The sequence below is a fragment of the Hirundo rustica genome, chromosome 1 (genome assembly GCF_015227805.2).
Source record: "Hirundo rustica isolate bHirRus1 chromosome 1, bHirRus1.pri.v3, whole genome shotgun sequence".
NCBI lineage: Eukaryota > Metazoa > Chordata > Aves > Passeriformes > Hirundinidae > Hirundo > Hirundo rustica.
Window position 1 is genome coordinate 122417849 of NC_053450.1, and position 27516 is coordinate 122445364.

Here is a 27516-nt window from a genome sequence, read left to right on the forward strand (position 1 = left end):
CTCGTATACAAAATTGAGTCCTTCTCTCTGTAACCCAGCGCCAGAGCCCTACTGTAGAAAGGGGCACGGTGAAACTTTGAGATCTAATCACAGTAAATAATATGAAGCGGAGCCCGGTCAACTCTCCCAATATAGCGCTGATCTTACAAACCGAGAGCACACTTTTCGTTGTGTTTTACTGTGGCGTGGGAACACGGCAGCCCGCTGTAGTGCTCCGACCATAGTGCCTCAGGACTTATGCCGAGGATAATATTTACGATACCCCGGTGCAATTCATCTGGTGCTAGCCGGCAGGTATTTGTATGTATGCGTCTGTATGTGTGCATGTATCTCTTTATACCGAGAAAATGCTATTGTGGTGGACTTCGGCAATCTTTTATTTTTTACAGTCATGCAGATGAGAGAGCTTTTTTTTTTTTTTTTTTTTTTTTTTCCTTTCTTTTTCTTTTCTTTTTTTCTTTTTCTTATTTTTTTTTTTTTTTTTTTTTTTTTTTTTTTTTTTTTCCCCATTTAGGAAATGGGCTGTTGTTGTTTTGTTGTTGTTGTTTTGAATATAAATAAAACAATCTCCCCTTTTCTGTCAAATGTGTGCTGTTGAAGAGTTGCGGCTGTCTCTGTGTGTAACCGCGTGTGTGTAACCGCATTTCCTCTCCACGCAGAGTAAACAGAGAAACTTATCTATTATGCCAGTTAGAGTTCCATAGATGTGCTGTTGGAAATGAGTAAGTAAATGTGTTTTAACTCTCTTTACAAATTAGACATTCGATAGTAGGAGGAAATGAGTGATTGTTTAGATAAGTACCCCAGTATACCCAAGTGCTGGAAATGTTCTAACATATTACAAGCCGCATGCAATGTGCGTGCCTATGTGTCTGTGGATAAAATATAAATCGATACGTTGTGTGTCTTGTTAGATAGAATATATATTCAAATAGAATTTTATTGCATGTATCCGTTATCTATTAAACTGCAAAAGACAATAATCTGAATTTAAACCAGGGTAACTGTTAATGTAATATCTTTAGGAGGGCAAGATCTAAACTGTATCATATTTACGTGTGATATATTAGAAGTATTTTCCCATACTAGCAGACGAGATTTAGCCAGTCAGCAATTATATTCTCTAAGGGTGTGGTAAATATTTCTATATTATTATATTCTTTCCTGTACGGATGAAAAAAAAAAAAAAATCTGAAAAAAATCGTGCCTACTCCAAATGTGGCTGACTAGCTGACGTTCAAATAAGCATTTTTCCCCTTTAGAATAAGAGCGTAATTAGTTTAACCATCAAATTTCAATTACCTAAGGTCAGGGCGGTTGCCTCGTTTCCCCCTGAGCTGCAAGTACCGTTAATAGTCTCAGTTTTAGCAACGTAGACGTGCCCGAGTGCCCTCTCCCTCCTACACCAGGGTTTGCGAGCTACTTCTGCGAAGGCGCTAGCGATTTCTTATGGAAGTGAAAATTAAGAAATAAACCCAAGATGAGGCGCATCAAACCAACGGACTTAAATTCGTAGTTCAGAAAGCTCTCCTCCGCGGGGAGGGATGCTCACAGTGAGCCCTGTAATCGCCCGTAGGAAGTGTTTGACACCGTCGTGTCCGTCTTCCCCTCTCCCTTCCCATTCTGTTCCCCGTTATTTTCAGGCTCCCTCTACGCCTCACACACCGCAAGCCCCTCGAGGACTCTCCTCGGCCTCCCCGCGACCTTGGTTCTAACTTTTGCCTCTATTCCTCCGATCAGCCCGGCTTCAAAGGGGCAAAAAGCTGTCCCCGGGGCTCGCGGCAGCCCGCGGTCCCCGCTGGCGGGGCGCTGGGGACAGACCCTGGAGGGCGGCCGGTGGCCTGTGCCCGACAGCCGCTGCCGCCCTCTGCCTGCGCGCAGCCCCGGCGTTTGGAGACGGGCTCGTTTAAAAGGATTGTGCAACGCCTTGTGCAATGCCTGCCTCCCTCCGGATCACGCAGCTGGGCTGCGCTCCGCTTCCTCGCCCCGCTTCCTACACTCTCCCACGGGAGAACGAAGACACAAAAAGTGCTGGGGCGGGCCGGGTGGGTGGGAGACTGTCAAAGCCGGATTAGTTCTATCTCGCTTGACACCGCCGCTGCTGGACGCGGCCCGGGCCGGCGGGCGGGAGGAGCCGGGGATGCTGGTGGGGAGCGGACGCGGGGCGCTCCCTCGCCAGGCAGCCGCCGCCCGTGGGGGAGGCGAGGTCCCCGCGGAGGGTCCGCGGGCGCGGAGCTGCCCTGCCGCCGCTCGTCCCTCTTCCATTTCCTGATCCGGGGTCCGCGGCCCCGCGCGGTAATTGGCGCTGGCGGTCAGGTGGTGGCGGGGCGGCGGGGGGTGCGGGTGTGTGTGTGCGCGGGTGTGTGTTTGTGTGTGTTGTAGGCGCTCCAGGGGTGGGAAGAGAGGAAGGGAGGGGAGTGCAGCGGGGAAAGGGGGGGGGGGGGGGGGGGGGGGTGGGGGGGGGGGGGGGGGGTGGGGGGGGGGGGGTGGGGGGGGAAGGGCTGGAGGCCCAAACTTTGGCAGCGGCAGCACTTGACAGCAGCGGGAGGGGAGAGGGAGGGAGGGGAGGGAAAGGGAGGGGAAGGGGAGGGGCCTCGCCGAGCCCAGAAAAACGACAACGCGAGAAAATTAGTATTTTTTGCACTTCACAATTAATGACCATGAGTTCGTTTTTGATAAACTCCAACTACATCGAGCCCAAATTCCCTCCCTGCGAGGAATACACGCAGCACAGCGGCAGCGCCGGCAGCTCCGCCAGCTACCACCCGCACCACTCGCACCCGCACGCCCCGCCGCCGCCGCCGCCGCCGCACCTGCACGCCGCGCACCCGGGCCCGGCGCTGCCCGAGTACTTCCCGCGGCCGCGCCGGGAATCGGGCTACCAGGCTCCCGCGGCGCCGCCGGGGCCGCCGGGGCCGCCTCCCGAGGCGCTCTACCCCCGCAGGCACCCTCCTACCCCCAGGCGCCCTACAGCTACAGCAGCGCCGGCAGCGCCGCCCCGGGCCCCGAGCAGCCGCCCCCGGGCGCCTCGCCGCCGCCGCCCGCCAAGGGCCACCCCGGCCCGCCCCAGCCCCTGCTCCCAGGCCATGCCCTGCAGCGCCGCTGCGAAGCGGCCCCCGCCGCCGGGGCCGGCACCGGGCCCGCCTGTCCGCTGCTGCCCGACAAGAGCCTGCCCGGGTTGAAGGGGAAGGAGCCTGTGGTCTACCCCTGGATGAAGAAGATCCATGTGAGCACGGGTGAGTTGCCCTTGCCGGGGGGAGGTGAGGATGCGCTTGCAGAGGAGGGAAGAGGGAGGGGGGGGGTGCTCCCCGGGACCGGGATGGGTCTTTGCGTGTGTGGCTTTTTTTTTTTTTTTTCCCCTCCTTCTCCCTTCGCGTTTCCTAATAGTAAAAGAAAGAAAGAAAGAAAGGAAGAAAGAAAGAAAGAAAAAAAAAAAAAAAAAAAGTGAGAAACCTTTTGTATCCGGGGTCCTTTATCAAAAGATTTACGAGACGCCAAACTGTTAGGGCAGTAATTATAGCCCCCATAAATTTAATTGCCCTGCAGTGGCTCTGGGCCATGTGTCTTTGAAGCTTTTCTTCTAACCCAAATGCCCATCACCATTTTTTATTGCTCCTCGATTGTCCCCACTGTCGATAGGCTGGGAAACAATTTTTCTTGCCGTTTATGTATCTTATGTGAACCCGGTGTCAAGTTATTATATAATGATTATGTTCCATCCCTTCCCCTCTCTTTCTTTCCCCTCCGCGTGTGTATGTGTGTGCCTGTGTGTGCACGTTTCAGTCAATCCCAATTACAACGGAGGGGAGCCCAAGAGGTCTCGCACTGCCTACACCAGACAGCAGGTCCTGGAGCTGGAGAAGGAGTTTCACTTCAACCGCTACCTGACCAGAAGGCGACGCATCGAGATCGCGCACACCCTCTGCCTCTCCGAGCGCCAGGTCAAAATCTGGTTCCAGAACAGGCGTATGAAGTGGAAGAAAGACCATAAACTGCCCAACACAAAGATGCGCTCCTCAAACCAGTCCACACTGAGCCAGCAGTCCAAAGCACAGACACAGGGCCACCCTCATCCGCTCGATGGGGCTACACCCAACGCAGCTGCGCTATAAATACGGTTTTTTGTTTGAATATTTTTGGTCTTTTTTTGTTTGGTTGGCTTTCTTTGTTGTTGTTGTTGTTGTTGTTGTTTTGATATATATATTTACCTATCTATTGAGGTTTTCAAGCTGCCTCGAGGTGGAGGCTGGCCTTTTGGACCAAACAGTGTAAAACAAAACAGGAGCAGAAAAGGAAGACGAGACGTGTCCAAGAACGGGCACATGTTTAAACCAAAACCCGGACGATTGTCTACATTGTATATAGATAATGGTTCCATGCCCATCATTTTTTTCTATTTATGGAAACGCTCTCTTGCCCTCGGTGTAAGAGAGGGCTGGATGCTGTCATGGATGAATTCTCTGTACCTAAGACGGACTCTTTTTTTTTTCTTTTTTTTTTTTTTTTTTTTTTTTTTTTTTTTGGAACACGTTAAAAATAATAAAAAAAACCCACATTTGAAACAAAGCAAAAAGCTCGTGAGACACTTGTGTAAGGCGTTGTCTTGAATAGCGCTGTTTTGTGGTGTGTTCAAGGATTTCTCTGTGCGTGCTTGTGTGTGTGATGGTGCACATGCACGGGAGAGAGAACGAACACGTCCATGAGAGGCTAAAGGCTTATTAAAAAGTCCCCTTAGCTGTCTAAAGGAAAATGTTTTATGTATCAAAGGTAACTTAACTGGTTTTAAGTGTAGCCCCCTCAGTAGCTGTGATCTATTAGTTTTTCTCCACATGCCCTATTGCATTTATTTAAAAAAATATTGCTATAAAGGCTGTTGCTGTCTTCATATTTGGCACCGTCTAAATAGTTTGGGTCCATGTACAATTTGTGGATTTTTGGTGTAATGTATAATAGTGCCAAATGCTAGTAATAAAGATTATTCTGTACAAAAGAATTAAACGCTTGAAACACAAGTCCACTACGTGCTGTTTCATCCACCTTGTGCTTGGCTGGTGCTGGCATCAGGAATGGAAAACAACAGTTTATTACATTGTTTTGACTTGGATCCATCTTTTCAATAAGGTAATGGTTATTTTAAATGTGGTGAAAAACCTCCTGGCTCCTATTTGCGTGGCTGGGAAAAATTGCGTTGCAGGAGGAGGAAAGGTCTTGCTTCATCGTATAGGTGAGTGGTGCTCTCTTTATCCGACTTAGACAGAATGAGTCTGAGTCCACTGCTGGCCGTGCAACTGTTCTCAGCTGCCTGACAAGAGAAACTGTACTTCTTCTGGGAGCCAATAAGCTCCCATGCCGTGATAACACTTTAGATCTTTAGCCAGTCGTGGTTTATTCATTCATTTTCTCCTGATCATGATTTCTTAGCTGGCTAGCGCTGTTTAAGGGGAATACATGAACGGTAACCTAAAGTTTCTTTTTAAGCTGCCTTTTCCGTTTTTTTGTTTTTGGTGGTGGGTTGTTTTGTTTGTTTTTGTGTGGTTTTTTTTTTTTTTTTTTTTTTTTAAGATTATTTAAAAATGTGTTGAGAAAGCCTTGGTAGACGCATGAATTTGGATACAACTCACGAGGCTTTTTTGACTGAGATTGTCACAACTACTGTGGCAAAATGGGATTCAACTGGTTCCAGCTCCGACTGTGCATCTTGCTGCTTCCAGGCAGCTAAGGAGTTCAGGCGAAGCAGAGCTGCTAACGGGGAGCCCTGCTTGGGGCTTTCACAACATGGTGTAGCACTGAGCTGGGTAGGAAAAGTCTTGGAAAAGAGCTCAAGTGCTGGTAAATCTTCCAGGGAAGACCTGAAGGCCAGTACTTATTTATTTACTCACCCAAATACATATAAGATGGATTCTTGGAATCAGTGCTTGTCTTCACACAAGTGAGGCCGCCAGGACCAGGAGCATCATCATCTCTGGTTGAGGTAGCACCAGGTTCCAAAGGTTGTGCCAGCATCCCTGCCTAGCCGTGGAATATGTGCCATCCCAGAGAAAAATATGCCGTGCCACTGGCAGAACACGTTCAGCATCAGGGAGGTGTCAGCTGTAAACATCCTCAGTAAACACGGCTGTCCCCATACCTGACCAAGGAGCAGGCCTGAAAAGCACACTTCTGCTCACACGTTGCTGTGTACTAAATCCTGAGTCGCCAGTTGTCTCCTTATAAAGAGAAAAAAAATATATAGCTGTATGTGAGGTAACTGCTAACTGCAAATGTGTAACTCTTCTTTCGGTTTATTGCTTGAGAATCCCTTAATGTATTTAGTGCCAAAATTAGCAAAATTCCAGCTGAAACGTATAAACTGGCAGTGCAGGATTTCTTTAGTGTGCAGCCTATGCCTATAAACCTGGTTTGGTCCCATTGTAAAGAGAAATGAAATCACCCTGCAAATAGCAATTTTAGCGAGAATCATTAATCACCTCCTACAATAAATACTTCTTTGTGATTCAACAGCGGTTCTGAAAGGCATTCTCTTGGAAAAGTCTGTGAAGACGCAAAGGATTTTCCTGGGGGAAAAAAAAGTGGTCATGTGTAAAGACACAGCATCTTGTCTGTCTGCTAAAAAAATGTACATTCTCTTGCTGGAGATTGAATTGCGGACTGCAAAATACCCCATGGCAGATTTTCATCGTTTAAGGTAAATTCTCCTTCCCTCTCTTCCCCTTCTGCCTGTGCTGGGAGCAGAATGCTGCTCCCGGGCTGGGAGCCCTTCTGCTCCCCGTCCAATACCCCCCATCCTTACAATAACTTCAAAAATTACATCGTCCTGTTTAAATTCTCGCATTGTGCTCCCTTTGCTAAGGCAACCAGGAGTTCACCGAGAGGACAAATTTTCTATCCCATTAATTGTTTTTTTTAGAGGAGCAGACTGACCCTTCAAACCCTTGACCTTTAAAGACAGTATTCTTTTTAATCCGGCACTTGGACCTAAATGTCTCTTCCCCCCTCCCTCTCTCTTGCTCTCCCGGTGTCTCACACACGGATTTATCTGCTCGGGCCACAAAGGCAAGCACAGCTCAAAACGCTGGAAGTGGAAGTGTGTCAATATTTCAAAGAAAGACCAAATCACCTCAGAGTCAATTTGCTGTCAGCAGGGAACGCCACTCGGTTAACCCCGGCACCCACCTCCCCTCCACCCACCAAGAAAAATACTCCTCTTCCAAGATCCCCCTCCTCGTTTCTCCTGCAAGCTCTTGCTATACCTGGTGTTTCATTACAGGAGGAGCTGAACTGTGACAAGCGCCTTGTGGTATTTAATAACCAGGGCCATCCTGCATCGGGGGATTACGCAATGCTGGGATTTTTTAATTTTTATTTTTATTTGCTTTCATATATTTTTTTTCCCAGGGTGCTTGCAGTCCCAGGTCTTCTTGTCCTGTGTTTATAAAAGAGGAAGGGGTGGGGGGAGCCCTCACCCCGGCGGAGATCCTGACAGGCTTTGCAGCGAAGCTCCGGCGCTCCCCGGCCCCCCCGCCTCGCGTCGGGGCCCTATTCGGGCAGCGCGGGCTCTCCCGCCGTTCCCGCTCCTCCGCCCGAGCCGGGACCAGCACGTCACGTCCCCGAGGAGGCGGAGGCTCTCTCTGGCAGTGTCCGCGGCCTCCCGGCCCGGCCGGGCCGCGGCGGGGCGGGGTGGGAGCCCGGGGTGTCGCTCCAGGGCTGTCCCCTCCCGCGCCGGGCTGCGCGGGCTCCCAGGCCCGGCCCACGCGGGTCCCGCTGGGGTCGGGGCTCCCCGCGTGGGCAGGGGAAGCTCCGCGGCCGCCTCCCTCCGGCCCCGGGCAGCCCTGCTGGCTCCGCCCGGGCCCGCGGACCGGGCAGCGCTCACCCGCGGCGCACGGCCCGTGCGGTGCCGCCCTGATGCTCTCCCGTGCCCCTGCCAGCGGCGCGGAGCCCTCTCCCCGCTGCAGACAATGACGGTCTGGGTTCAACTGATCCATTTGGAGCGGGGGTGCGGGGGGGGGCGGAGGGTATAAAGCTGACCCAGCCCGATGTGCAGAACGGGGTGAACCCCTGGTAATAATGCCCCAGAGCTCTCCCTGGAAGCTGAGGAGCTGTCAAAGGCAGGAGAGATTAGGGGACCCAAGTAAGAGCATCCCTGCGCTCGCAGATAAAGGTGTTGCGTCTGTTCTGGGGGAGATATTGAAATTTTAATCTTTAGGGTCACGTGACTCATTAAATAATTAATGCAGATAGTCAGGAATGAATCTGCGGCCGTCAGTCCTCACTAGGAGTGATTCTCTCAGAAGTGAAACTCAACTCCTTATTACTGGAGTTTGTTTTTCTTCTTCTTTCTTTTTCTTTTTTTTTTTTTTTTTTTTTTTTTTTTTTTTCCCTTAAAAAAAACCCTACCTGATTTATCTTGAAAGATTCTAAACTTCTTAAGCAAGCAATAGGGTCTGTGTTGGTAAGTAGGTAGTGTGTATTTCTAGCTTGATGACTTTAATTGTTTGTGCTTGCTTTGTCTGCTGAGCATTTGCTTAACCAGTTTAATATTTAGAAATGTTAAATCTTTGTTTTAGCTGCCTTGTGGTCACATTATGGCTTTTGGTGATTAAGTGTTACGGAGGCAAACACACTTGATAATGTTCTAATTCACACTGTGGAAGGCTGGGTGCCACAGTGCAGGAGGACCTGCTTTGTTCAATTTTCCTGGCGTTAATAAATCACCGTCTCTTAATACATGGCCAAAAAAGCAATGGAAAGGCAGTGAGCATTGCAAAGGAAAAGTCATAGGCGAATTTCTCTATGACTCATTAGTTTGAACGATTTATGTACAATCTTAGAGTGCCGCAATGAATATTAGAGTTTGGGACAACAAAAAATTTAAAAAAAAAAAAAAAAAAAAAAAAAGGTAGTAGTTTTTGTAAAGTGCTTTATTGCTACTTAGCAACTCTTTCAAGAAACAGCATACTTTAAAGGACCGTGGCAGTGTAAAATATGGTAGCGTGACATAATAGCTCCAAAATAAATAACAGAAAGTCGCTGGCACCATTTTCAGATACACGCTCCATATTTAACACGAGTGGGACAACCCAGTCACGACACCCTTGATCGATGATTATTGCTGTTTGTAACATGATTATTGATTAGGGATTAAAACGGCTAAGGTACGACTCTGAGCCTAAAATGCCAGGGGGTTCCCCCTGTGCTGGAGCCGAGTGGAGGGAAAGGTAGAGCTAAGAATAATCCCAGGAAGCAGAGGCCGGGTTCTGTGATTGCAGTTCGAACTTTCCATTTTCTTTTGTGTTTGCCAGTAGATTTTAACAGTCAGCGCTCGCAAATTTATGAGACAGCAATAAACAGTTTAGTAGGCTATTATTGCATGATTTTATGTAGACTGGAGTTCAACACCAAATTTAAAATTATTAGCGTAATTATGGAACTACTAAATTACCAAAGCATAGTATCTGCTCGAAAAGTTCTCCCAAGACAGACTTAATATTTCCAGGGCTCAGATAACACCCTTCAGCAAGAACCGTGTTATTTAATTATTAGCATTTACATTTACTCTCGATTGTAAGATGCGTTAGATGGGTTTTATTAGCAAGACTGAATACAGGGGTACATTATTATATCTGACAAATTCATATGTAGAAGTGATTCAGTAAGTGGCATGCAAATGACTTATTGTATTTTTGGACCTAGTAATATTGTTTATTTTAGGGAAAGAAGCAGCACAGTTTTTACCCCTCTGTCAATGGCTTTCAGTTATGTCGGCTTTTTCGTTGATGGTGTGGGTGTGGGGTTTTTTTTTTAAGCATTTGGGCCCGATCCCGCTTCACTTAGGTCAGTTGTTAGTCTCTTACTGAGCTTGTGGTGGCAGGATTGGGCCCTGGCTAACCGTTTGAATAAAAGCCCAACCACAATACGCCCCGCATCTAAACTGGAACCCTTTCCGAGTTTTATTCAGCAGAGATGAACACCACGACTTGTGTTTAATGTCTGTTCTTGATTAAATGATCCTAAACAAAGGTTTCCCAGAGGAAAATAAAGCAGACATTCATGTAACAAGAGTTAGGAATGACAATATTTCCAAACACTTGGAGACAGAAGGCATAGCTGTCTACGGGGAAAAAAAAAAATTAATAAGGAAAAAACCCAACCAAAACAACCGCACGCTTTTATTTCTCAGCTCCCCGTGCTCTTCACCCGGGTGGGAATCCACGCTCCTCGCGGGAGCCCGAGCCCGCTCCATCCCCGCCCGCCCCTCTCCGGGCTCTCCCAGCGCACCCGGCAAACCATGTATTGCCAATGAAGGAGCAAAATACCTCCCCCTGCACTCCCCGGTAAGGAACTGTTTGTTGCTTGTTTACAGGGAGCCCCGAAACGAAGCCGCTCGGCCGGGGCGGTGGAAGAAGCTGGGAGCGCCTCAGCCCAACCCTGCGCAGCTGGAGGAGGTAAGAGCCGGGCAGCGGCCGCTGCCTTTGCGCCGGTGGCGGCTGTAAGAATGCGGTTTGCTTGGTACCTGCGTGAAGAACAAGACCGCTGGAATGAGATTTTGTTGTTGTTGCGATAAATATTTAACCTAGCTGGGTTGTTTTTTTTCTGGATTGGCTCTATTCATCTTCCGTGGGTGGTGAATGCGCGTGTCTGGGCAGACAAAGAAGTGTACGGGACCTGAGTGATCGCCATCCTTATAAAGGCATTGGGGACAGGAAGGATGCAAAGCCGTCTGAAGAGCGAAAGAGTTAGAGAATTTCTTTGTCCGTTCTTAGCTCCTTCCGAAATCAAAGGCACCGGGCGAGGGAGAGAGGGTTGGAGCCAGTTCGGTACTGAGTGGCTGCTTATCGCGGCTTGTCTGTTCGCCTCCTCCTCGAGGAGCTCCGCAGCCAGTCCTGCAAACGAGAAGTGCATGTAGGGATGTTAGAAAACCTGATTTTTGTCTGCGTCCATACAACAGAATGGTTCGCGAATAAATTTCCGGTATTTGTCCGTCCTGGCCTGCTTTGCGCTGAGTGGAGGTCGGTGTCTGGCGGTTCGAAGTTGCCGAAGTCCTTGATGTGCTCGGTCCTCTGGCAAGAGAAAAGAAATGCTTTCCATAGTGACCTTTTTTTTTTTTTTTTTTTTTTATGCCGGCCGTCGAGAGGGGAGGATTACATAGAATTAGCTCAAACTCCTGCTAGATTTACCTGCTTCTTTTTGGATGTTGATGTACAATTAGTGTATTTTACTACCTTTTAAAAGCGGCCATAAATTACAGGACTACAAGGGCTCTTTGTGTTGGCTTAATGAGCTGCTTAAATCTTAACTACAAAAAGGCGCTGCAAACGTCTATTCACGCTTGTGTTCGGAAATTGAAAGCGAAAACACGGTACGAAGGAACCTTCCTCCGGTGGCATGTACCCACAGCATTGCGGGCAGAGATATTTGGGATTCCTTAACTGACCCAACACCGGCAGACTCAGCTGACTCTGAGCAGAACTTCTCTCACAAGGGCACAGTCGATAACGCTGCTCTTTTTATCTACTTGGAAATGATCAAAGACCAACTTTATCAGAGGCACGGATGTAGGTAAACAGATCTGCGTCCCAGCAGATTGCAAATCTTTGGAGGTAGCGAGGAAATAAGTACTTATATCGTACGGGTGATTCCTATTTCGTCTCCACATGGGAGTGATAGGCACACCTCTTACCAACTGGCATAAAAGTAAACTTGAAGCACAGTAAAAATTCTAAACCTAGTGATATTTAAGGTAACTTCAAATAGCATTGATGCTAAGAGCGGCTATTAATGCCGGAACGGGCACAAAGGGTCTCCCTTAATGAAGGCACGCTATGAACTCAGATCTGTTTGTTGTTACTGAGGCTGGAATTTAAACTCAGCTCGAGGCCGTGTGTATAAAGCACAGAAAGATCAGTAGCACACCTACTGATAAACTCCACATTTTTTCTACTAGAAACAGCCTTTCGGGTCTCCAAATCATCAAGGTAATAAAACACAACGTTGAGTGTCCAGGAACAGGAACAAAGCAATAAATGGGGTGGCGAGGGAAGTCTAGCGCCTTCGACTCGCAAGACCATTTGAATTTGCATCTGAGACCTCGTAATCACGCAACTAGAGCAAAGAAAACTTTCTCCAAATTCGGCGGAAAGAAATAGTTTTCAGCTGCAATTCAGGACAGCTCAAAGTTAGGCAGACTCCCCCTTCTGCCTTCCCAAAGAGCACTGTGTGAAAGGTATTCACACGTCAAGAAGTTACTTTTCTTAAGAATTAATTAGTTGCCCCGCTATATACACCAAGTTAATTGTTAAACAGTAGTTTTAGGATTAACTTGACCATTAATACCAATAAAGATGTTCACAGAAACAGGGTTTTGAAGCCAATAGCCACAGCTAGCGTTAAGGTATTTCAGATGACTTATGATTGTGATTTATTGCTTTTGTAGTTTCTATTTGCTCGAGACTGTAACTTCTAAAACCATCTTTCTACTTTTGATGCAAAGCAGTCGATAACTTTTTACAACAGCCCCAAGAAAGGTTTGCTTTGCTTTTTTCAACATCTGCTCCATTCCCCATTAATTTCAGTTTCGTTGTTGCAGAAGAACTTCTCTGTGTGTTTCTTCTATGGGATGTAAACGCACCAAATTTAAAAGGGCCGTGTATCCTTCTCAAGCAAATATCAGCCTTGGTTTACAAGAAGCTGTGGAGTTACCAGGCGTGCTGATAGTTACAGACTCGGGTACGTTGAGTGTGCCTAATGCCCTCTCTTTAAAAAAAAAAAAAAAAAAAAAAAAAAAAAAAAAGTAGTTTTTATTCCAGTTCCTAGTGAGGGATAATATATGTGTATCCTGGTATTAGCCTAGTCACTTCTATGTGAAAAATTGTGAAGTTTTCTCCTGCTGTAACGTCATGCTGACTTTGCTGCAATGCCACTACTGTACACTGTTACGAATGGGTTTACATTCCAGCGGCCCACTTACACAATGCAGGCGAGAGTATAGTAAGACTTGTCCATAACACTAAAAGTCATCTTTAAAAAGAAAACTTCTTCCATTCTATTCAATGAAGTGTAGGTGAAACAGTAAGAGGGGATAAGTAGTTAGCTTCTTTGAGCGCATGGGATATGGTGGAAAGATTTAGGCAAGGGTGTATACACGATGATGCACAAGGCTAGAGTCACAGAACTGAACCAGGAGCACGTTAAAAGCGTGAACTAACTGATTTACTTTGACTCCTTCCAGAAAAGTTACGTGTGTGGAGGGTTTCTTTTGTTTGTTTAGCTTATTGTGTCAATAGCACAAGTTAAACAATCTTACAGGGAAGATGTGATGGGTTCACACACAGGCGAAGCTGCCTGGCTCACGGGCCACATACAACTTTGCTTTTTTTCTTTTTTTCTTAATTTTTTCCCCTAAGGCAAAGAACTCCCCCTCCCCATTTTTCTTTTTTTCCCCCCCAACGTTAGAAACCTATAATTTTGTGCATCACTCAAACTAGCTGTATAGGAAATGCGTAAGCACAGGTTTAACAGCAAGGTCCCAAAAGATTTTGCAAAATTCAGAGGCACGCCAGTGAGGGAAGGTGTATTCTTCATAGTGTGTTACGAGGACAAAAATCAACTAGCCTCTTAGAAGAGACTCTATTTTGCCTTTGTCAGGTAATTATAGGTCTTTTTAGTTTCTACAGGAGCCCTGATGTAGCGTGTGGGAGTTGAGCAAGCCCTGTACAATGGCAGGGTAGAGGGAGCTGGGGGTGGGGGGAAGGCTGGTAATCGTCCCGTTTAGAAGGGGGCTGGAAATAATAGCATTAAGATTTGGGCTTTCTTCGGGGCTTGCAGAGGACGTGCGACGTGGAGCAGAGTGGCGGGCCTGGGGAGCAAACGCTGCTTAATTAGGCTAAGTGTCAAAGTGCAGCGTTATAAGTATTCCTCTTACCTTCCAATGGGTTTTGTGTAAAGAAATATTGGTGTGGGAGGAAAGAGAATCAGACCAATCTCCCCCCACAGTCATCTGCATCTCTTAGATTTTTTTTTCCTCTTTCCTTAATATTCTTCTTTAACATATTGGGTTAAGGCTTTAAAAAGCGAAGGCTCGCGCTAAGAAATCCTGTTCCTTCAATGATTCCCTATTTCAAATAAAAGGATTTAAGTTGACGTATGACCACGTGAGCACATAATACAGCGCATTATTGTGGCATTTGGAGTGGAGACCCGGTCTGGCTCCGTCTGCGATTACGCTTTTCCAGTTTCTGTTCAGAGCAAGCACTGCTTTCTATTTTTTTTTTTTTTTCCCTCCTGCCCCCATCCGTCCCCACAAGAGCTGGCCATTTCGCTGACAGCTTTCGTTCCTTATGGAAAGGTTATTGTCGAGACGAGAGGACGAAATGCTTCGTTAGAAAGGATGGATTTTATTTTAAGGTATTTCCGTTGATTGTTCATTTACGTGGTGAGTTATTGCTGTTCGAGGCAAAGGTCAGTAGCAGAGGCTGGAGTGAGTGCGTGTGTGTGCGTGCGGGTGTGTGTGCACCCGGAGCCAGGCTGCTTTCCCCTTTGTTTCAATTTGCTGTGGTAAATATTCAACTCTACCCTCGCAGCGAGCAGAGCAGGCAGAGTTTGCTTCTTTATTTATTTTTCTCCATAGAGATCCCACACTGCTGTTGATGGCCAGCTGCCTCAGCTACAGCCCCTCGATTGCCATTTTACCATTATTTATGACCGGCTAGAGATAGGAAGCCTCTTTTATTGTCGTGTTTGAATATTCCCCCCCCTTAATTTTATTCAAGTATTTTTATTTGTGTGTTTGTTTATTTATGTATTTGGGCGAGTCGGAGAAAACGATGTGGGGGGTGTGTGATGCTCCTCGGTCGGGGTCGTGCTCGAGTGTGCGGCGGCCGTTGTTGTTTTATGGGTGTTTGTTCGGCCGCTGCCGCTCCGTAAATCGATGACTGCGCGATCGTGCTGCCATTTTATTTATGATGCTTTAGTGGTACTTTGTTTATTGTGCGCGGAGCGCTGCATGAGTGCTCAGCTCTATGGCAAAGCTTCCCCTTCCCAAATGAGCCACGGCGCTCCTCTTTATTTCTCTGCGGTGAGGAGGAACTGAACCCAGAGCCAGGCACGGCTTCTAACAATAAATCAGCCTTGAAAATGTGGGGCTTTATTCTGCCTCTCTGAACGGGGATCTGGAAAGAGAGGATAAAAAGGAGAGGAGTGGAAAGTATCTTCTAAGAGAACATATACTAGCCCTAAATTAATATCCATGCCGTCGCTTACATAAATACAGATATATCCATATATATAAATATGTAAGTATTTGCGTGTACTTATCAATACGAATGCATAGATATAAATGCACTTTAAACGACAAAAATGAAAGATTACTTAGCTATCCAAAGAGGGCAAAATGCTAAATGAGACCGTATTTCCCCAGTGTGCCCCGGCTTTGGGAGAGGTTGGAGCCCTGGGACTGGCTTTCCTCCAGTTCGCTCCATGCCTCTCGTTTATTCCTCTTGAGCCATTTTGCGTCCAGTTACGCGCTGTTTGCATTTGCTCGTCTTCTAAGGGGGCAGAAAGAGAGGGAGAGAGGGAGAAAAGTGAACGACGATAAAAACTCCGCTGAGAGCACACAAAAAAAATGTTATTTCCACTCGGAGCTATTCGCGGCCATTCTGCAGAGACCTTCAAGGGCGGTGTTCGGGATGGTCTTACGTTTTCCTGCTCTTTAAAGCGGCTCTCGAAGCAGAACGGACCCAAATAAATATTATTTCCCCTTCTCGACTGAAGCACAGTGTCTCTCTCTTCAGCAAGGGAAGGAGAGCTCTTTTGCTCCCATTGTGTGTCTAAAAGCCAAGATTGGAGTTGCCGTATTTTGAAATGGGCCAAAATGTGCCTCAAAATAAAATCCAAGCTTTAACTGCAGCTAAATTACTTGGCAGCCTTTCCTCTGATTTATGACCCAGTTTGGATGCATATTGACCCAGTTAAAACACTCATAAATAATACAGTCCCGCTCTAGAGTAAAAGAAAGCAAGAAGAGTTCTGGAGGAAAGGAGAATTTCGGCGAGTTGTGTAAATAACTTCAGTCTGTTGAGCAAATAGCGAAGAGTGCGTTGCCTCTCTGGTGTTGGAAAATATAAATAACAATTTAGATTGAGCACGGCTTGCTTCGATTGTCCAGTCCTTCTCTAATTCAGCTGATATCCCCTCCTAACTCTCTAACGACTTGGACAGGCATCACTTCCAGAAACGGCCCCCTTCTCCCTCAACTCTGTGCCTTGCTATTTCATCTCTAAGAGATCCCCCAGAACCAGCCCTGAATTATGGTGCTGCCTTCTTCCATTTCGGGGCATCCAAGGACAAGGCACTTTACAGGCATTATTTTATTCGGAAAATAGTAATTCAGGGGAGGTGGGGGGAGGGAGGGGAGGGAGTGCCATAGAGTGGGACTCTTCGGGGAGAAAAGGCAGGTCATTTCTGACTCAGAAATCAGCCCCAAACACTGCCCGTCCCTCCCCGAGCTGAGCCCTATCTCTCTCCGCGGAATGGAGCAGAAAGAAAATATTCGGCCTCTGGGAGGGAAATACAGATAAAAGCAGCGGGGATCTGTGCGCTGGGACACTTATCCCGACATCATAGGAGACATAAAACAAACAACAAAAAATCATCTTCTCATGTTTAAAATTACCTCTTAGGGGAGAGAGGGGGCGTGGGGAAATGGGACTAATTGGCGAAATCTCGCAAAATACTCTTTGCAGGCAGTAAGATGAATGGAAGAAACACTTCCATATTCGTATGAACCACTTCAGTTCTCACGGTTAAAGTCCTCACATATCCTTTCATTTAAAAAAAACCTCCCCCCTCTTCCCGTTCCCCGTTCTTAAATACAGACATTTAGTCAGAATATCCCGCTGGAGATGGCTCCCAAGTTGAAATGCACTCCTAGGAAAAACTCGCCCGGCTTTCGGCGGGGCCCCTCAAACCGGCAGGCTCCCCGGTATCCGCAGGTTTCGGCAGTCCCAGTCTTTTCTCTCCCTGTCCAAATCCTCCTCGCCGGTCCGGGGGCTTCGTCGGGGCGCAGCGCTGCCTCTCAGTATTTGCCCGGGCAAGTGGGCGAATGGCAGATCAGCAGTTTTAGAAGAAAGTGTGGGGTTGATTATTGACTAAAAAGACTTTTTATTTTTTTTTTTCTTTTTTTTTTTTAATTTTTTTTTTTTTTTTTTTTCTTCCAAAGCAACATTCACAGGATTGTTTGAAGCAAAACGCATACGAGGGATTTTTGCCTCTTCTCTCCTCCTACGCTGGCCGCTTCCCCTTTCATGTGGTGCCTTCTCACTTATGCCATAAGGAGCAAGTGTTTTCTGTTTTAGTGCTCTGTTTACAGCTTTGGTGCACGAAGCCATAAATCTTGCATAGCCATAAATGACAAAAACCATTGGTATGCGTAAGAGGCCACCCCAGCCTTATAGTGCTTTTTATTTCTCGCTTCCCCCTCGCTTTGTTTGTGTTTAGAGATGACGCTGGGTTCCCTCGTGCTTTAAGCGGGCTAGTTATATTTATAATGCCTTAATTAACCAAGTAATGTCAAGTTTACACCTAGATTTTATTCGCAGGCTCTGCTTAACTCGCAGAGCCCAGAGCTCCATCACCGTCTGCCAGACGGGCGGGATCTGCAACTTCGTTTAAGTTCTCGTTTGCACGCTGCCGCGTTTCTGTGTCACGAACCCGGGGGTACACCACCACCCCCAAAACCCGCGGAGCTGAGGAAAGAGGCGAGCGCCTTCCCCAGCCGTGCCGCGGAAAGAAGGCGAAGGCGAGCTGTGCGGCGCCGGGCCCGGGTCCACGCGAGGCTCCCGCCCGCGCGTCCCCACGGGGCGCTGCGGGCACCCCGACCCGTCTGTGCAGCACATGTGTGTGCGGGAGCGCCTCTGTGCCCGTCCCGGGCGCTGGGGAGACTTGAGGGGGGGCAGGGGGGTGTCTCTGTGTACATCTGTGTGTGTGTGCGCTCACGCATGCATGAGTTAATAATTAGTAACTCTAATGATTTCCAGCGTGGCTCTGAAAGCATCGCCCAGAGCGGGGATCCTGGTGGGCTTCGGTTGGCTCTCCGGACCCAGCCCCTTCTCTCCGGGCTTTGCTCCCCTCTCCGGGACTCAGCCGGGGCTGTGCGGGGCTCCCGGCAGTGGGGAGCGGCAGAGGGGCTATTCTGCAGCTGCCCCCCGAGCCCACCGGTAAGAGGGACAAACTCAAACCCCCACAGCAGCACCCTGGAGGCTGGTGAGAGCGACCCTTTGTGAGCGCCGTTTGTCTTCATTAGCATAATTTTCCTGGACTTCGGTGACGCCCGGGTGCGGGGGGGCCGCACTCCTTCACTGCCGTGCTCCTGCGCTCCCTCCCAGCCCCCACCCTGCCCCATGCTTCCCCAGGCGGCAGCCTTTCTTTCTTCCGTTTTTTTTTTCAGATTTTGCTTTTTTTCCCCCCTCCGCGCCCCCCCCCCCCCCCCAGCCTCCCCCCCTTCCCTCTCTCTCCTTCCCTTCCCATAGCAGCCCTGGGAAACATCTCCGTCCTCAGTGCCCCGCGCAGGGGGAGCCCGGTACGCCGGGGACGGGCTCGGGGTAGGGTGCGCAGCCTGCAGCGTCAGGGGAGCGGGGTGGGCGGGTGTGCGGAGCAGCCGACCCCATCCCGTGCGGGGCAGGACTCGCCCCTCCCGGCCGGGTGCGGATGAGCTGAGCCGGTACCCTCCCCGCGGCCACGGGGATCGAGCTGGGGCAGACAGCCCCTGCTCTCTGGGTTGTGTCGCCTCAAAAAAAAAAAAAAAAAAAAAAAAAAAAAAAAAGAGAGAGAGAGAGAGAGAGAGAGCATGCTGGCTTCCGCCTCAGTCGTCAGAAGTTAAGGTAAGCAGGCCACAAATACGCTGCTATCAGTCGTGAATGGCGGAGTTTATGTCCCAGTGATTTATGACCGTAGACTTAAATGTCGGTTCAAGAAGAGTTCACAAGCTGGGGCTTCCTTCCAGGCAGTGACTGATACCCTTACACTTCGTGTTCAGGCAGCTCTCTCTCCTCTCTTCCCCCCACCCCCCACCTTCCCTCAACTTTGTCTTTATCTTTCAGGAAATCTTTCAGGGGGGCTGCCTGGTTTTTCGTCCTAGAGTCAGAGTTTGGGGCTCACTTGGGTGTCACAGGGTAAAGATCTGGTGTACTTGGGAAGGGGGGAAGCGCAGGGAAGGAGAGGGTAGGAAAGAGCTGAAGTGGGGAGTGGGAGAAACCAAGCGGACTTGCCTCTCCAAGCAACTTTCATCTGCTGTTTCTGGGCTGCCTGGGTGGGGGGAGAGAAGTTGGTAAAGTGCAAAGCCGTGTATTGCACAAACCGAGACGGAGACGATAAAACAGGCATTGGAAAGATTTGGGGCCCGTTTGTGTTTGTAAGACGTGCGTTTTTGTCTTCGAAGGGGAGAGGAGAGCTCTTCCCATCCCAGGCATTGGCTGGGATGGCAAATCCACCTCCTCTCCCCTTTCCCGTTAGGACGCTGTCGTGATCGTTGTCGCTCTTAATCCCCCTATTCCCACTTTCTCCTGGAATGACCGGGAGCTCCTCAGGTTACCCCTGCTTCTCTATAACTTTGTAGGAAGTGATTAACTTGGAGAACCCAAACTCGGGATCTGATTTTTTTTTTTTTTTTTTTAAACTCGCTGGCTGACGGCCGAAGCTCCAATAATATTTTGCCTTCCAAGTAAAGTTGCCTATTGTCTGCAGGCCGGCAGCTACGGGAGCAGCGCACCCCGCATCCTCGCTCCGCGCTGCGCGTCCTGCCAGCGCCACAAAACTTCGCAGCGGCCGAAGGAAGGTGAAATGTTTGGTGTCGCGGTCATGAAAGGCGGGTGCCTTTGTGAAATCACCGCTGGCTGATTGTTTCCTCCTTCTCCTCTGGCAGTGGTGTCTATAGTCTCTCTTTCAAAGGAATTGAGAAAAATCACACCAGGCCTCGATAGCGCAGGGAAGGAGAGGCGAGGAGCTGGAAATTGTGTATGCGCCTCAGATCTCCATCGGCTTATTAGCTTAATAGCATCCAAAGAGCTTGATTAGTGCAATAACAGGGTAACCGCCCTGCTGTAGGTGTGTTACCTTCATTTTGTTGCGATCTAACAAAGGGAATACTGTTTTCTAAGAACTTGTGTAACTTGAAAGGCGTAGAATGAGCTCGTTTGGTGCTTGTGTTGTGTAAGGCTTTTCGCCCCTAAGCATTTGTCCTCGTTAGATGTTTCGGGGAAGAAATATCCAGCTGCTTAAGTACAAGGAAAGTGGTAAAAGGAAAGAGGCTCTTCTGATCTGAACAGTCGTGGTTATTTGCCAGCAAAGGGTTATGGGGACTGTGAGGAACACACTTCAGTTTCTGAGAACAATGTGAGCGCGTGTGGAAGCACCTCCTAGATCGGAGGTTAGGCACAGGTCTCCTCTCTCATTAATACGGGCAATTCTTTAATTAGTTATTTTCAGGCAGGTGACGAGAATACTTTAATTTCGGGGGGGATGGGGCCGGGGGGGTGGGGGGAGTGGGGAAATCCCAGAAAGAAAGGAGGATGGGTGACAAAAAAAAAAAAAAAAAAAAAAAAAAAAAAAAAAAAAAAAAAAAAAGGCGGGGGGGAAGGGATTCGCCTGGGCAGGGGAAGCATTCTCTGAGTTTGTGTCCACCCTCTCCCCAGCGAAGTGACCCTCATACATCAAATTACATAGCAGTTTCTAAGACAGAACCTATTATCGCTAAGTTGGAAGGAAAGTTCAAGCCGTGGTCATGGAGATGAACGCTGGTTTTTCAGGTTTCTGGTGTGTTTTTTTCCCCCAATCCATCATGTTTTAACAGGTAGGATCTGGCTGATTCCACGAAAACTTAGTGTCTTGAAAATAACTGCTGAAAAAAACCAAACCAACGACCGCCCCTGCTGGCCTCGCTGAAGGGGCTTTGCACGGCGCTGGGAGCAGTTGAAGCTCCAGACCCACTCGCGAGTGGGAGGCAGGCTCGGGGGCTCCGTGGAGCGGCCCAAGCCGCGCTCCAGGACCGAGAGGGAGCCGCTGCGGGCGGCGGGCGGGGCTCGCCCGGGCAGAAACCACTCCTGCCGGGGTGCGTGACCTGGGCGGCTCGGGGTGGTGTGCGGGCACGGAGGGGAGAAGGTGCCTGCTTCGTTTATTTTCCTATCGAGCATTTCATTGACAAGCCAAAATCCATCACTTGGGATCGGGGTGTTTAAATATCCCTGCCTAGGAAACCTTTCCACCCCGCTCCTGCCCCCTGCCACACGTAGACAGGAACCATCTCATATATTTCTTTATAGTTGTATGAAGAGCTGTAACCAGAAGAGAAAGGCTAAAAATAAAACGACGCTGGTTAAAAAGGAGAGGGTTTGATCTTAGAGTTGGACTGAGGTAATAGCCCGGCCCCTTTGCATTACGGATTCTTCGATCACCCTTATCTCAGAGACCGGTATTAAAACAGCCTCCTGGTGATAAACGATCAACCCGCTTGCTCTGTTCCTTAAGAAGAAAGAAATATTAAAAAAACACAAACCTAGAAAGCCTCTGTCCCCGTGCAGCAAAGCACATATTTGTAGCCGCCAGTAAATCCAGGCAGCTTTTATATCGAAATGCTCCACGCCTGAGGCCAAGTCATGCTGCTAAATATTGCTGACCACTTTTTCTTTTATGGCTTTCATGTCACTTAGCTATTGAAAGTAAGATGGATTTGTACCATTTCTTCACCCTGCTCTGCTCTCCCCACACCCCAGGTCTGCCCGGAGAGGCCATTGGAGGAAGAGTGCCACGTGACAGAGGGGTGCCAATGTTATTCTCCGAGGGTGTCAAGACCCTGTCAGTTTGCGAAATAAATATTGGGAAACAACGAAATGCAAAAAGCGACCTACTACGACAGCTCTGCAATCTATGGTGCCTACCCCTACCAAGGAGCAAATGGTTTCACTTATAATGCGAGTCAGCAGCAATATCCTCCATCTTCATCACTTGTGGAAACTGAGTACCACCGCCCCGCGTGCTCCCTCCAGTCTCCTGGCAGCTCTGTGTCCCACCACAAGGCCAATGACATCAGTGAGAGTTGCATGAGGACCCTCCCCAGCCAGACTCTCCAGCCCCCCAGCCTCGCTGACCCACAGGCTCCACCGCAGCCGCCTCCAGCCCAGCAGTCACAACCTCCACCTCCGTCCTCCACCTCACCATCTCAAAATGCCAGCAGCAACCCTGCCCCAGCCAACTCCACCAAGAGCCCAGCTCTTAACTCACCCACCGTGTCCAAACAGATATTTCCATGGATGAAAGAGTCTCGGCAAAACACAAAGCAGAAAAACAGCAGTTCCAGTTCAGGTACGAAACACGCTCCCCTTCTCCCTGGGTATTCCTGGGCTGACTAGGCATCCAGTGGGGAGGAGGGCTGTCTTACCCACTTTCACTTCAAGGGAGGGGAGGGAAGGGGGGTGGGGGCTTTTTTTACCCTCTGAGTTGACCCCGTGAAACTTTTGGAAAGGGCTTGCCATCACTCAGCTTATTCACTGAGGAGAGCTCAGTGAAAAACACATCCCATACAAAACTTCCCCAGCCCTGCAGAATGGGTCTGAACTGACTTTGCTTCTTAGTGGCAGAACCACTTGTGCCCTCCAGCATCTATCACATTTCTTAGGTAATCCTCTCTTCAGTAAATCATGTCAGTGTGGAGCAGCCCAGGCCTTAAGCCAGAGGCTTGTCCCGAGTACTTTGTTGGCATGGTGCTGTTAGATTAATAAGACAGTGACCTATCTCTGCTGAAGTGTAACAGGAATAAAATAGCTCATAATCATGTGCAGGCAGGATCAATGCCCTGCATGCAGCCAGAACCTCTTCCTATTTTAATAAGCTGATTGGCAAAGTTACAAGCCTGGTAAACAAAAAATCATTCTGGAGTGCTATAAACTTCAGCCCATAAAACATTATTTGAGGGATGGAAGTGTATATCAAAGCTTTTATTACTCTAGGAAACCCAAACTGATAACACCAGTGCTAGCTCCAAAGCCCAGAAGTCAGGCTTATTCTGACTTCTTCCTCTTTTTTGCTTAAATGTGCCTTGGAAATAGATTTCAAAACTTTAGCAAATGTTTTGCCAGTCTGCTGTTTACAGCCTTCCATATCATGTATTTATTTTATTAAAAAGCAGCAACATCTAAATATATCTCTGTATGCAAGCCTAGTTACAGTATGTTCTTCTTTATATATATTATTATTCCAAATCACTACCATATGTTTGTGCTATATACCGGACATGATAAAAAAATCCACTATACTGACAATTCTATATTTATATGTTAAAATTTTGTATTCAGGCATTTGTAGCTGATGTACATATATATGCACACACACACATATATATGGGCTTTCAGAAAAGAGGGCTTTAGGTCTTTACAGCAGCAGATAACAGCTAGTCCTTGAAGACCCTGATCCCACTATGTCAGCAGAGAGACAGAGTTCCGAGTTTCTAAATCTCACTGTGTTTCCCTGAACCTTCCTTGCTCCTCCTTACCAAGCTCAAGATATGTTGCATGCTGTCATTCTGAAAGAAAGCAAGTGTAGTCATGCAGTGACACTACTGAGGTGAAGGAGCTCCTTAGAGGCTTGGAGCTTGGCGCAACTGAGCTCATGCCACAGGGGAGTACTCGGTGCATGCGTGGGCATCCATCTTGACTTTGGGAGCTGAACTCTCCAGGTGCTGGTGTTGTTGGCCATTTTCTCATGGTGCCATGTGTAGGTTCACCCTGCTGATTATGTTCTTTGTGTGATTTACTTAGGTGAGAGTTGTGCTGGTGATAAAAGCCCTCCAGGGCAAGCCTCCTCTAAGCGAGCCCGTACAGCTTACACAAGTGCCCAGCTGGTAGAACTGGAAAAGGAGTTCCACTTCAATAGGTACCTTTGCAGGCCACGAAGGGTAGAAATGGCTAATTTGCTCAATCTCACAGAAAGACAGATCAAAATATGGTTTCAAAATCGCAGAATGAAATACAAAAAGGATCAAAAGGGGAAGGGTATGATGACCTCTTCAGGAGGACAGTCCCCAAGCAGAAGTCCTGTCCCTCCAGCTGCTGGGGGATATCTAAACTCTATGCATTCTTTAGTAAACAGTGTCCCCTACGAGCCCCAGTCGCCTCCACCATTTAACAAGCCTCATCAAAACACCTATGGCATCCCTGCATCGTATACTGCTCCTCTTAATAATTGCCCACCTCCTCAAAAGAGATACACGGGGACAGCAGCTGTGACACCTGAATATGATACTCATCCTCTTCAAGGCAACGGTTATGGGAATCCACACATACAGGGAAGCCCCGTCTATGTAGGGGGCAACTACGTGGAGACCATGACCAATTCTGGGCCTTCCATCTTTGGTCTAACTCATCTCCCTCACCCCCCCTCTACCAACATGGACTACAGCGGGGCTGGGCCGATGGCCAACAATCACCATCATGGACCTTGTGATCCACATCCAACATACACAGACCTTACCGCTCACCATCCTTCTCAGGGAAGAATTCAGGAAGCGCCCAAACTCACTCATCTGTAAGAGACAGGAGTCACTAAGAGGAACACCAAGCCCCCAAGTTTTGGAAAGTACTCATCCCTTCCCTTTCTCTCTCCTCCCCCCGACATGTGCCCTCCCCTTCCCTTCTCGTTTCTTTGTTCATTTTGGTTTGTTTTGTTTCCTTTCGTACAAGCGTTTTCTAGTTTATGTGACGTAGCAATATTTGTTGCTTGAATTGCTCTATAGTTTCACTAGTGGATATTTATCTTCTTGAACTGTAGCCTTGTGTCTCACTTTGGGAGTATGCAAAGGCTTTATACTTTACCTTCTACACTTTTATCAAAACAGGGTATATGAACAAATTTTCTATAAAAGGAATTCTTAAATGTGAATTTGTTCGTACATGATTGATCCCACGGGGAAGCAATTTTTTTTATTGCACTTCTTTTAAATAGCAAGAAAGACATCAAAAGCGCTTGGACAGGGACTTCCTGGACAATTACTGATACGTGTAAGTCTTTCAGTGTGTGTATGCTGGTGAACATTCAGATTTATTTATTTTTTTTTTTCGCAAACATTGAATAATCTAAGTGTTTAAAATTTTATTTATCCCCATTTGTTCATATTTATATATATATAAAATATCTGTACCCTGAATATTCAGGAGGCCATATATTAGATGGCATATTGGCACGTGTTAGAAATATCATTTGAAAGGAAACTATTAACTCCTTTTATTAAAAATAGTGGTAATAATGATGATGACGATGCAATAAAAACTGGGAAAAAAAGATCACGGTTTGAATACTTTATGGTTGTAACATCCAGCTAGGCAAAAAGTGTGTGAAGCTGAAAAGGCTAGATTTGTTTTGAAAGTTATACATTCCTTGCTGCTCACGTTCTGGAAAAAAAAATAAAGTTTTATTCTGAATAATAAAGAGTTAAGAACATGTTCTTCAAAGCACAGGGGAATGGAGAGCCCTTCATGACGTGGGGAGCTAGGAAACTCGTCTGTAAACTTACACGAGCATCTGCTCACCCGAAGGGCCCCGCGACACCTTTTGGGCATTTCATAGGCAGGGAGAGAGAGGTTTTTTTTTTTTTTTTCCTCCAGCAGGGTTTCAGGGCCTTCGGCCGCCGCCTCCTCCGCGCCCGCTGCGCGGTGCCCGGCGGGCGCGGTTCGCCCCCTCCCCGCGGGGTCCGCTGGGGAACGGCCGCGGAGCAGCGCCGGGAGGACAGCCCGGGCTGTGGGTGTACAGGCGTGTGTGGGAAGCACAGGCACCGGAGCTCAGGATAAAGCCCCGCGTGGGCGCGGGCGCGGTGGGGCCTCCTGGTCGCTGGGCTGGCACCCCGGGCCGGGCGGCGGAGACTGCGGAGCCCCGCCAGCTCTGGGGAGCAGGGTGGGAGAGCAGGGTCCGGCCGGACCGCGAATGCGCTGGGGGGTTGTATGCCCCGCTGGCTGCTCCTTTCACTCGCTACCACCACCAACCACACCCCCCGCCATCCACCCCCCCTACCCCCGCCATTTTCCCCTTTTCCTTTCCTTTTTATTTTCCCTATTCCCCCCACTTCCCCCCCCCCCCCCCCTTTTTTTTTTTTTTTTTTTTTTTTTTTAATATATTTTACTGATTTCATTCTTGCTGAGCCGGCTTTCCTCCCACGGCAGCCTGAAGGTGTGGGGGAGGGGAGCCTTGTGTTCCGTTCCTTCCCGCGGGAGGGTGTGGATGCTTGTGCGGGTGTGTGTTTGTGTCGGAGGGGGGGGACACGGTACTGTAGAAGGGCGACCGTCCCGGCCCCAAATGGGCACCCGTAGGGGTCCCCGGTCCCGATCGGCTCGAGGTAGAATGGAGAAACATGCGAGCTTGTGCTTAAATCCGATTTTTCTTCCTTTCAGGTGATATGTCCGTAATTTTTAGATTGAAACTTGAAAGATAAATCAAAACGGACCTTAATAGACTAGGTAAAATATACCCCTGCACGTTTATAAAGACATATTCTTATGCTGTGTAGATAATAACGCACGCTGTTCACCATCTGTATCTTTTAGAGCACAGAAAAAAAATGTCGCCATTTTGGTCTCATGCTGAAATATTATATTAATCTCTGGGCTTTACCTTGTTCCCAGAACCATCCTTGCCTGATGCTGAAACATTGTCATGCATCCGTGAATCTATATAGAGCTTTTCTGCATAAATAGATAAAGCATGCCCAGTCAAAGAAAAGGACAGCAAATAGATTTATACCGTGCTGTTTATTGTATATATAGACATGTAACCGGGGAAGGAAAGGCTATGTAGGCTAATATTTTTTACTGAAACCCGATTATTACCCAATACAGACCAGAGACTGATTTTTTTTGTAGGCGAAGGAAGCATTTTAGCAACATTGCCAGACAATGCTCGTTTCAAAGGAGCACCCGTATAAAATTCAAGCCGCCCCCCCCGCCCCAGCTCTCGGATCAGTTAGGTTAGATACAACAAAAGGTAACGGTACAGTCACGATACTTACTGCGTGGTTCCTTTAGCACCACGAATTACATTTAGGGAAATGTTCAAATAGAAGGAAGTTGGCGTTTCACTCCCCTCCCACCCCGAAGAAAGAAAAATACAGGGGATTTTCCCCCCTTTTTTTCCATAAACTGTATTCAATCCTCTCTTCGAGCCCGTAGGTTGCAAATAAGAATTTGTAATTTTGCATTTAAGATTCGCCCGATTAAAAGATTCCCCCTGGAGGCAGCAGTAATTGATTTTCCCCAAGAATTTAGCGTCCTTTCTGCAAAGGTTTTGTTCCAGGTGGTTTTTGTATTAGACTGACCACAAGAAACAAATGTGCAGAATAGAGACACCCACACAGGTTTTACTCACAAAGCCTGGTTAAAGTCCAAACCCCTCTCTTTATTATTTGTCATCCTGCTCTTATTCCAAATATTTTCCAGAGGGGGAAAAAAAAAAAGGAAAAAAAAAAATCAGAGAAAAGAAAACGTAGGCACC

General features: G+C 48.0%; 2 protein-coding genes across 8 annotated transcripts in view; both read left to right on the forward strand.

Annotated features, from left to right (window-relative positions):
* Window positions 1-2617: 2617 nt before the first annotated feature.
* On the forward strand, window positions 2618-4980 carry HOXA4 (homeobox A4). The gene is given in 3 exon segments (XM_040063404.2): window positions 2618-2937; window positions 2940-3236; window positions 3784-4980. Coding segments are annotated over 3 exon segments (909 nt in total). The 5' UTR covers window positions 2618-2654; the 3' UTR covers window positions 4113-4980.
* A 3435-nt stretch (window positions 4981-8415) lies between these two features.
* The window catches only part of HOXA3 (homeobox A3), a 20464-nt gene continuing 1363 nt past the window's right edge, over window positions 8416-27516 (forward strand). The window contains exons 1-4 of one of the 7 annotated variants that reach the window (XM_040063313.2): window positions 8416-8449; window positions 10361-10442; window positions 21759-22347; window positions 23799-25611. In XM_040063313.2, coding sequence (XP_039919247.1) covers window positions 21876-22347; window positions 23799-24568 — 1242 coding nt within the window. In that variant the 5' untranslated portion in view covers window positions 8416-8449; window positions 10361-10442; window positions 21759-21875 and the 3' untranslated portion in view covers window positions 24569-25611. Of the gene's footprint in view, window positions 8450-10039; window positions 10443-12620; window positions 12724-14196; window positions 14455-18083; window positions 18210-21758; window positions 22348-23798; window positions 25612-26420; window positions 26487-27516 lie in introns of those variants that run through there. The other 6 variants (XR_005700696.2, XM_040063305.2, XM_040063340.1 and 3 more) reach the window with 6 other exon arrangements.